General features: G+C 52.7%; 3 protein-coding genes across 3 annotated transcripts in view; 1 reads left to right on the top strand and 2 right to left on the bottom strand.

Moving 5' to 3' along the window:
- Positions 1–490: 490 nt before the first annotated feature.
- On the bottom strand, positions 491–2,772 carry QBC33DRAFT_599636 (uncharacterized protein; the record flags this gene model as incomplete). The annotated part of the gene is made up of 11 exons (XM_060432040.1): positions 491–584; positions 634–716; positions 775–981; positions 1,035–1,369; positions 1,429–1,813; positions 1,877–2,001; positions 2,060–2,265; positions 2,320–2,396; positions 2,457–2,484; positions 2,541–2,558; positions 2,624–2,772. 11 exons carry the CDS (start codon positions 2,770–2,772, stop codon positions 491–493), a joined length of 1,707 nt encoding a protein of 568 aa, XP_060279003.1.
- A 554-nt stretch (positions 2,773–3,326) lies between these two features.
- QBC33DRAFT_623370 (uncharacterized protein) lies at positions 3,327–4,534 on the top strand (the record flags this gene model as incomplete). The annotated part of the gene is made up of 3 exons (XM_060432885.1): positions 3,327–3,405; positions 3,453–3,970; positions 4,140–4,534. The coding sequence occupies 3 exons, from the start codon at positions 3,327–3,329 to the stop codon at positions 4,401–4,403; spliced, it is 861 nt and encodes a 286-aa protein (XP_060279004.1). The 3' UTR covers positions 4,404–4,534.
- Positions 4,535–7,841: 3,307 nt separating this feature from the next.
- Positions 7,842–9,031, bottom strand: part of QBC33DRAFT_551112 (uncharacterized protein) — a 2,852-nt gene continuing 1,662 nt past the window's right edge. The window contains exon 2 of the mRNA XM_060429137.1: positions 7,842–8,821. Coding sequence (XP_060279005.1) covers positions 7,948–8,821 — 874 coding nt within the window. The 3' untranslated portion in view covers positions 7,842–7,947. The remainder of the gene's footprint in view (positions 8,822–9,031) is intronic.

Here is a 9,031-nt window from a genome sequence, read left to right on the forward strand (position 1 = left end):
TGCAGGACGAGGCTTGGAGCGTCTTGTGAATTCCTTGCAAAGTCGGGTGCCATGGTGCAGTCGGCATCGCACCTGGTCACTGCCACAAACACTGATCTGATCGTTGCTTCGAATCTGGATACTCCGGCTGGCTATTTTGCTCCACGGTGGGCCTTTACCAATGTGAGAGATGGGCACACATTACCTTAAGTCAGCAGATGTCGAGTAGTTAGATATGTTCTTGCAACATTCGTTTAACAAGTGTAGTGTGAAGGGCGTTCCAGTCCTTCTAATCGTTCATGCTTTGTCTAGTGAGATCCTCGCTCGCTCTATTTAGTGCAGGCAGCGCCTCCGTCAATACCCAAGATTAGCTCGTGCAAAATTCAGGACGGGAGAGGCTCTGTATTTACTAAAACATCACATGTATTCAGATCTATTGCGTGACACACCTATAGCTCATCCACCCCTCTCCAAGACGTCTCAACACAAACCAACCAAGCCCGCCTAGATGTTAAATAGTCCAGGGCGTATCTGAATTCCTGATGTACGGAGCCAATTGTTCGGTGATGTTGAGGACTTCTGCAGCGATTTTACCGTTTCCAAGGCTATACGAGTTAGCTCCAGCCAAGTGCAAAATGGTCGAGAGAAACCTACAAAGCCCACTGGTTTCGGTTCTTGTATTTGATGAGATAGTCTTCGTAACGTGGCTGCTTGATGGTCTTGAGATATGAGAGTGTCTGCGAAGGCCACATGTGAGCAATAAAACAGCAAGCAAATCCATGCACTTTTACATACCCCTCCCGGCCACAGCCAGGCCTTGCCGTCAATGGTGCCCATCTTATACCATGAGCGACACTTGGTCATCCACACCGACTTCGCCATCCACGTATCGACGTGCTCGTTGAATGAAGTAGTGGGTTCTTCGCGGACCACGAGCGACTGGATTTGCTCCTTTTGCATCTTCTGCATCACCTCGACGAAATAGTCACACAGCGTCTCGATCTGCAGATTCTGTAAGCTTAATTGTCTCGCACACGGGATGCCGAAATACATACCGAAGGCAGAAGCGGTCCGTTCCCCCACGGGCCTCGCGGACCAAGGATAGTGAAGTAGTTTGGGAATTGCGGAGCAGCTAGCCCGAGATAGCACTGGGGTTCTTTGGCCCACGCGTCTTGGATGATCCTGCCATCGACTCCTTCCAGCTTGAAAGACGGCGTAAATCCGACGTTGAACCCCGTCGCGCAAATCAAGACATCGACTTCGTACAGCGTTCCATCGTCGGTCACAAGCCCTTCAGGGGTGACGTGGTCGATTTCGTTGAAGACTCTCGTGACGTTGGGTTGCACCAGAGCCTCGAGGTATCCATCGCCCGGAGTCAGACGCCGACAGCCTGTGCCATCTGTCAGCAAACAATGGCCCCATCATGTCTATATGTGTATGGCGTATTACCTGGAGCCCACTTCGGGATGAGCTTCCGCTTCAGCTCCTCATTTCCAGGGCCCAGTCGCTTCTCCATCTCGGCTTCCATCATCTTCCGGGCGGCGTTGTTCATTTCCGATCCCGCCACAAACACGTCTGTCGAGTTGTTCATCGCGTTCTCCATCTTCTTGCGGAATTCGAGGTGGAAGCTGGGGTCCTCTTTGAACTTCGTGATCTCTTCCTTGAAGTGGTACTGCATTGCTGCCAATGGGTTCTTGATCTTCTCGGCCTCTTCCCCGCCTTCGGACTGGGAGAGGCTTGCCTTGGCATCCTGGGCAACAGCGGGCGAGATCCAGGTAGGGGACCGCATGAACGAGACCAGGTGTTCCACCTCGGGCTGGATGTTTGCCACAATCTGTCGCAGAGACGTCAGGCGTTTGTGCGTCCATGTTCACACAGTTGCGTTGCGCAAGCTCACCTGAATTCCAGACGAGCCCGTTCCAATGACGGCAACTCGCTTTCCTTTGTAGACGGCGGACTCGTCCCAGTGTGCGCTGTGGAGCAGCGTTCCCTTGAAGTCGTGCAGGCCCGGGATGTTTGGCCCTGTCATGGGAGTCAGCGTTCAGCCCTCAAGTCAAGCAGATATGATGGGATGTCCGACATTTCCAGTCATTGAGAATGCCGGAACCATTGATCAAGACATGGCACCAATCCTGCTTTGGTCCTTCGGGTGTTTCGACTTCCACATGGTATTTCCCTTCCTCCTCGTTCCAGGCCGCCGAGGTGACGCGAGAATTGAATTTGATGTACTGCTGCAGTCCGTACTTGGCTTGGAAGTCCGTGAAATACTTCTTGATCTCGGGCGCGCTTTGAAGAACAATGAGCAACAGCGGCCGGCCAACGCAATATGGGCGCACTTACTATGCATAGAACGTCGACCACGATGGATTCGGCTCAAACGAGTACGTGTAAACATGGGCTGGTATGTCGCAGGCACACTAGATGGATGATTTTCTTAGTCTCGGAATCAGAATCAGAATTGGAACAGTCTGACTCACGCCGGGATATCGATTTTCATGCCAAACGCTTGATAAAGAGTAAGAACGGGAAGTTGATCACCAAAGTTGCTCGGGAGGACTTACCCGCCAGCTTCGTCATTTCTGGGATAGAAGTTTCCATGTCAGTAACTTGCACGTCTCTTGTCACTCGAGACTAGAAGACTAACTTTTCGTAGCAGACCAATTCATAATTGGACATATGGAGCTTCATTTTGTATGCCAGACAAAGGCCGCCGGCACCAGCGCCCACGCAAAGGACTCGGATTGGATCCGGATCAGAATGCACCCTGTCACTGACAACATAGCCGTTGGCCATGCCGTTGGGAATGTCTGTAAGAGATCCCATCCTGAGAAATGTAGGCAGTAATAATGAATTACAGATAATGATTGATTCTGGATGTTGTTCTGAGCTCTCTCGCCTTGTCAGTGCAGATAGACCAGGAAATGAATTCTACACGCGACGGTATCTCTCATTTAAGAACCCAAGGAGGGAGCAGCTGTTGGCTCTGTCGGATACTGACTGCCACTGATACAGAGTACTGACTGACATAGCTCTATGGCACGACCATTGCTAGCGTGTAGCCCCACATTGCTAGAACTGGTGCTAGAATGCCGAGGGCTCGCGCCAAATTGCGGGGAGAGCTTGAAGGTGTGGACCACTGATTCAGCATGAATCAAGAGGGGTTCTTGACCCCTGACCACCTCACCTCCGCAGACCCAACAGGCCCTCGGTGTCGATAAGCTGCTATCAAGCTGGACAGACATATATATGATGGGTGGTTCAGCAACAAGGACGACCGAACAGCCGAGGAGAGATACCTTACCTCCTCCTATTGCTACAAGCTCTATGACAAGAGCAAGAAGACGAAAATGTCCGACACCGGTTCCCTTCTGCCCCTGAAAATCGATGACGTTCCTCTGGCTACGGGCAAAGTTGTCTACATCACAGGTGTGAAAATGCCTTGCCAATAAATGAACATTCGCTAACAAGAATAGGTGGCGGATCTGGCATCGGCCTTGCCTGTGCGAAGCTGTTTGCTCAAAAGGGGGCCAAAGGCGTGGTGATTGCTGATTACAAGAAACCACAACCCGAAGTGCTACAGCAGCTGCCTTCGAATGTGCTTTTTGTCCACACCGATGTGTCCTCATGGCCGTCCATGGTAGCGAGTTTTGACGCTTGCATCGAGAAGTTTGGGGCAGTGGATTACGTGTTTGCCAATGCGGGCATTGGAGAGCTCGAGCATCTGTTCGAAGACCATTTTGGAAAGGACGGAAAGCTGTTGGGGATGAGCTATACCGCCATCGACGTTAAGTACGATGCACAAGGCCTCGATCATGGCGAGACAGACTTACTGACAAATGCTTCGACGCTGCACAGTCTGAAAGGCGTGCTGAATACAGTCAAGCTCGCAGTCCACTGGTTCAGAAAACTGAAAGTGCCTGGACACATCGTCATGACTTCTTCCATGTCCGGTTACGAGACTCCTGGGATCCCGATATATGTTTCGTCAAAGGTATGCGGTCCCATTCGACTTTTCAATAGCGAGTCTGACAGCATGGAAGCATGGAGTGATAGGAATTTTGCGAGCTGCAAGCCTAGACTTGTATGAGAACTTCGGAATCTGCTTGAATTCGGTGGCACCCGGCCCGGTTGTGACAAATCTCGGGGACTCTTTTGCGCAGAGGAACACCCCAGGGAAGCCGGTCAATGCAGGGAAAGAGGAGCCATACGTCTTCGAGAACCAGGACCCCATTCAACCCGCCATCGCTGCAGCACACCTTTTATCCCACGACATGTATGGAAGAGCGATACTCGTGTTTGGAGGAAGGTTCAGAGAGGTTGAAGGAGTGTACGAGTCTTTCAGGGACGACATGTTTGGAGGTGCTCTAGGAATGCCCCCAGTCTCAGACAAGGGCTGGCGCGACCTTTTTTCGTGCAGTTTTTGACCGCCAGTCAAAGTTTGAAACGACCCTTCGCGATTCCAGTACTGTATAATAGGTTCAATGGCCTAGTGTATCCTTGAACACGGGGAAGCGTTTCAGGAATGAGTCCTTCAAGCTCCATGTATCGAGGTTCATCACATGGTGTTCGAAGACGGGATTAATCCTGATCTGGCTGCAACAGGATTCAGAATGACACGAGATAAGGATGTCTGTCTCAGGGTATGGCCAAGAGACTGTCACGGCCGCCGTGTAAAAGGTTAAAAACTCGTCGTATTTGAATCTCTCTTGCTGGTTGATGAGATAGGCTCTCATGCCCGGCCTGTTAAGTCCATTTTATTATTAGTCAGTTCATTGTGAGCCACGGCGGGTGCCTACCATGGGATTCTGTCCATCCAGGCAGGGTGAGGAAGCCGGAGTTGGATTGGGGTCGGACGAAGCCACTCGGGTATGCTGTTGTAGCTTTCGAGGGTGGGATAACACTCCCACTCGAAGACCGTCAGCAGACACTACACGTCCTGTAGGCTGTAGATGCTCACATGTAGTAGTTTATACATGAAGATGAAGGAGGCCACCTGTTCTGATAGACACATGATATCCGGAAATGTGCTGATAATGTCAATCAACACCACCGAAGGACATCTGCTCAGCTGAGGTGGTCGAGGTTGGCAAAGCAACCATATGTCAGGACAGGTGGCGCATAGCTTAGTAGATGTTTCATTGCGCTTCATCTCGAGCACAAAATTGGCAAGAATTCGGTCGGGTAGGCAAGTTGGTGGCACGGTATAAGGAAGGCACTGAAACAATTCAAGTCGTGGGTGTTGTGGACTGCAAGGAGGTTGCACTGTCGTTGCCGTATCGCTGTCGAAATGCTCATAAAGGATTGAAGGATCGTGAGAGCTAGAATCTGACAATTGTCAGTGGGAATCTTGGCCAGTCGTTCCCCTACATACGGTTCTTATTGTGCAGCAGCTGAAGCGGCGAGCTGGTTGCGCTACTAGCGCCGTCACCGTTCTCGGGCCTGTCGTCAAGCAGGGCACCAGTTCTGTTTCGCAGCTGCTCATTCTCAGCCCTCAAACGTTCGTTTGTCTGGAAGAAATCGTGGACTTGGTCGTGAGGAAGACCGGATAAGACATCGATTTGGCGAAGTAGTGAGTCGATGTACTGCTGTCGTCGTTGACGTGCAGCCCACTGGGCACGGCGATCTGTAGCTCTCTTACGCGCGAGCTTGGCGACTGCCCTCGACCCCGGACTGTCCAAAGCACTTTCCAAGTTTTCTTCGGACATTCCTATCAGCAATAAGGGTCAATACGGAGGTATGTTGAAAAGGGGGTGGCATGTCGCGAGAGAAATCGAAGATGGGAGAGGGATCGAGGTTTGAAATTCTTAGCCTAACGGCTGAGGTTTTCCGGATAAGTGGCCGCGTCAGAGGAGGTCATTATCGGGCGCCAAGATCTAAAAGTTTGTGGGGTTAGCGCCTTACTCAAGCAGCTACCCGCCCACCCCGCGCAACTAATTACAGCCCCACAGTCATCCCATCCTCCTAGACAAGTGGCTCTCGACCAAGACGTTGGCCATAGAGTTGCAATTCTGCCTCGACTAGGAACACAGGAAGCATAGCACCAGCAGCTGCAACAGCATACCCCAACCCCCTCTCGCCAAGTAGCAACTAGGCAGCAGCTTAGACATGACCTCAAGCAGGCAGCGCTGTGCCTGAAGAACTAAGCGTTAGGCTAGGTCAATGGTGTCAAGGACAAGCTCAAGGCTATAGGCCGCAAGCTTGGCGTAGGCAGCGGCAGGGAGGCAGGCAAAGGCAGAGGAGGAGCAGGAGGATGCGTCATAAGCTACTAGAAGACGCACGCCGAGTGGCCGCGAGGGGCCTAGAGCCGTACAGGTTGGTACATACATGCGGCTACCCAGTAGTAAGATCTGTTCTACTTAGTAGTGGAGGTTCTAGGCTTTCGGCTTAGTAGTGGAGGTTCTAGGCTTTCGGCTTAGTAGTGGAGAGAGTTGTAGCGCCGCTAAAGCTCGCAGCGGCCAAATCCTCCTATTCGTCCTTGGCCCACTTGCTTGATGCCGCCACCAAGTTCTAGACGTACTTCCTAATGCCGTTAATAACAACAAGATAATCCTTAACCTCAACTGTCTCATATACTTGTTGCTGTAATACGACGGTCTGTTCCCAAACACTAACCATCTCTTCTTCTCCTCCTTACCACGCAGCCCGCATAGCTCCTCCATATTAGACAGGAAACAGCCATGCAGCTAGCCACGAGGTCCTCAGACTTGACCACCGCCTTGGCAAAGGATGCAAGGTGCAGGTTGCAACTGTCACGATGCCAACGTTTGGGGGTAGGAAATGCAGACGTTGTTGTGCAAAGGAAGCAAGACTGGCAACGCCTAGCATGACTGCGATCTTGCACAGCGTAGAAGACCATCCACTGCAAAAGGGAGCCGAACGTGCGCCTTGGGGTGTCTGTGACGAGCGCGAGAGTCTTCGACCACCACCCTCATCCTCTTCGTCCTCTTTCTCGTCTTTCTCTAGGATTGCCACCCACCGCGTCGGGTACCGAGCCATTTTTGGTGGATGTGATGGACAAAACCCAATCAAATCGCCCCGAGACTGATAGCAGAGCGTATTGGTTCTGGTTGTGGTGGTAGTTGGTCGTTTAGATGAAGTCGTGTGCAGCTGCTGTCGTCTCGGCGTGGGATAAGGGAGCTGGACGCTCAGAGGGCCAAGCCCGTTCCCCTACATAGGACGCAGATAGCGGGACCCATGCAAAGGGAGCAGCTCCTCGGCAGATGACTCCGAGTCGCTTCTGGCGGCGGCAATGTCATCAACGAAGGGTCCTGACACGAAGGACCTGGTGGCACCTACCCAGTTGTGCTTGATGACAGGCAACGAGGATGGCGATGGTCGACTGGTGCGGGCCTGCTCCACCACCTTTGTCCAGTCGGACTTGTTGACGGAGCTGTGGCGCCGACCGCTCGCTAGCTGGTCGTGGTCTTGAATGAAGCTTTCGGAAGGTCGGAGCATGGGTGAGAGCGGGGGCGTATGGTCTGGTAGGGGTGGGGCATGCGGTACGTGGCTTCCCAAAAGCTGTGCCGGAACATGATGGGTGGGATTGGCATTTGTCCTAGGAGCAGACTTGTGAGAGAGACTTGAAGGGATTGGCAAGCCACTGGTAAGCTATCCTAGACGCTAGATTTACCAAAGAGGCTATCGCGAAGACATCATTAAGCTCCCTTATAAACTTACTTATTTACATTTTGGAAAACCCCTTGTCCATCATAGATGCTGCTTACCTGTAGAGAAATGCCACCTGTCTCAATCACACCTCTTCCCAAGAACAAGGTCTGACTATATGGGGAATCTAGAAGCTACAATGTAATTAAGGGAAAAGGGGAATATGGCTAGTAATTATGATAATATTACAGACTGATCTCCTCTAGTCATCAACATGCTAGCCAGGGAGATAGATTAGTTGGTTAAGGGTATCACAACCATATCCTTGGCTGTTTCCATGTAGGAAGCCAAACCAAGTCTCATCTAATTGCGAATGCCACGAGCATCAACATCGTAAACCTCGGACAACATGGTCTCATCTGACATCCGGAACCCACCCCCTTCAACCAGCTCCACGTCTCGGCCAGCACCAGTACCAGCAGCCGTTGGCCCACCCGCTGCCTCGCGAAAGACTTCCAGCCCGTCAACCTTCTCCAAGTTCTTGAGGTCACTCTCTCTCACCCGTCCCAACCGGCATACGCCAGCCGCGCCGCGCAGCTTGGAGCGAGCCCTGAGCCCGAAGACCATGACCGCCACGGCATCCACGCGGGTTCCGAACGTCTTCGTCGAGTAGATGTACCCAGCCAAGGCCAGCAGCGCCACGATCTGGATGCCCAGCAGCACCGACACGGCGACCTTGACGGGGAGGGGAACGACGGGCTTCGTGATGGTCACGCCCGGCGAGGTGTAGACAGACTTGCCGACAAACGATCCCGCAGCGGCCGCGGTGGTGAGGTACTGCTCTTGGGCGACGTAGATCCCCGCGCCCAAGATCTCGACGTTTGTGGGGTAGGTGAGGGCGGCGAACCACGTGTAGACGACGTCAGAAAGGATGAGGCTCGGGTCGCGGGGTTCGAAGGAGGTGGCTACGGCTCGGCGGCACTGCTCGGAGGTGGTGAGAGGGACATTGACGTTGTACTCCAAAGATTCCAGGGGCAGGCCGGTGCTGCAGATGCGGAGGTATGCGGCTGTCTGTTCCGCGGGTGTGCTTGTGCTGGCGTTCACGGCCGTACGGAAGAAGCTGGAGTTGCCCAGGGCGCCGACGAGGAACATCATGAGGGGTCCCGGAGCGTACCCGTGCGTGTCCGACGCGTACACGCTTGACGGGAACTGGGGGAGTGAATCGCTCAGGGGATCGCTACTCCGGGGTTTCGGGACAGCCCGAAGGTGGTTAGTTGGGGTTACTTGCGGTTAATGCGAGAAATTTTTTTTTAAAAAAAGGGGGGGGGGGGGGGGGGGGGGGGGGGGGGGGGGGGGGGGGGTGTTTTTTTTTGGGAATTTTAAAACACACCACAAGCCGGGTTAAAAAAACAGCAAAAAAAAAAAAATAAATTTTTAAAAAAACAAC

The sequence above is a fragment of the Phialemonium atrogriseum genome (genome assembly GCF_030411735.1).
Source record: "Phialemonium atrogriseum strain 8032-3 unplaced genomic scaffold QBC33scaffold_37, whole genome shotgun sequence".
NCBI classification, from domain to species: domain Eukaryota; kingdom Fungi; phylum Ascomycota; class Sordariomycetes; order Cephalothecales; family Cephalothecaceae; genus Phialemonium; species Phialemonium atrogriseum.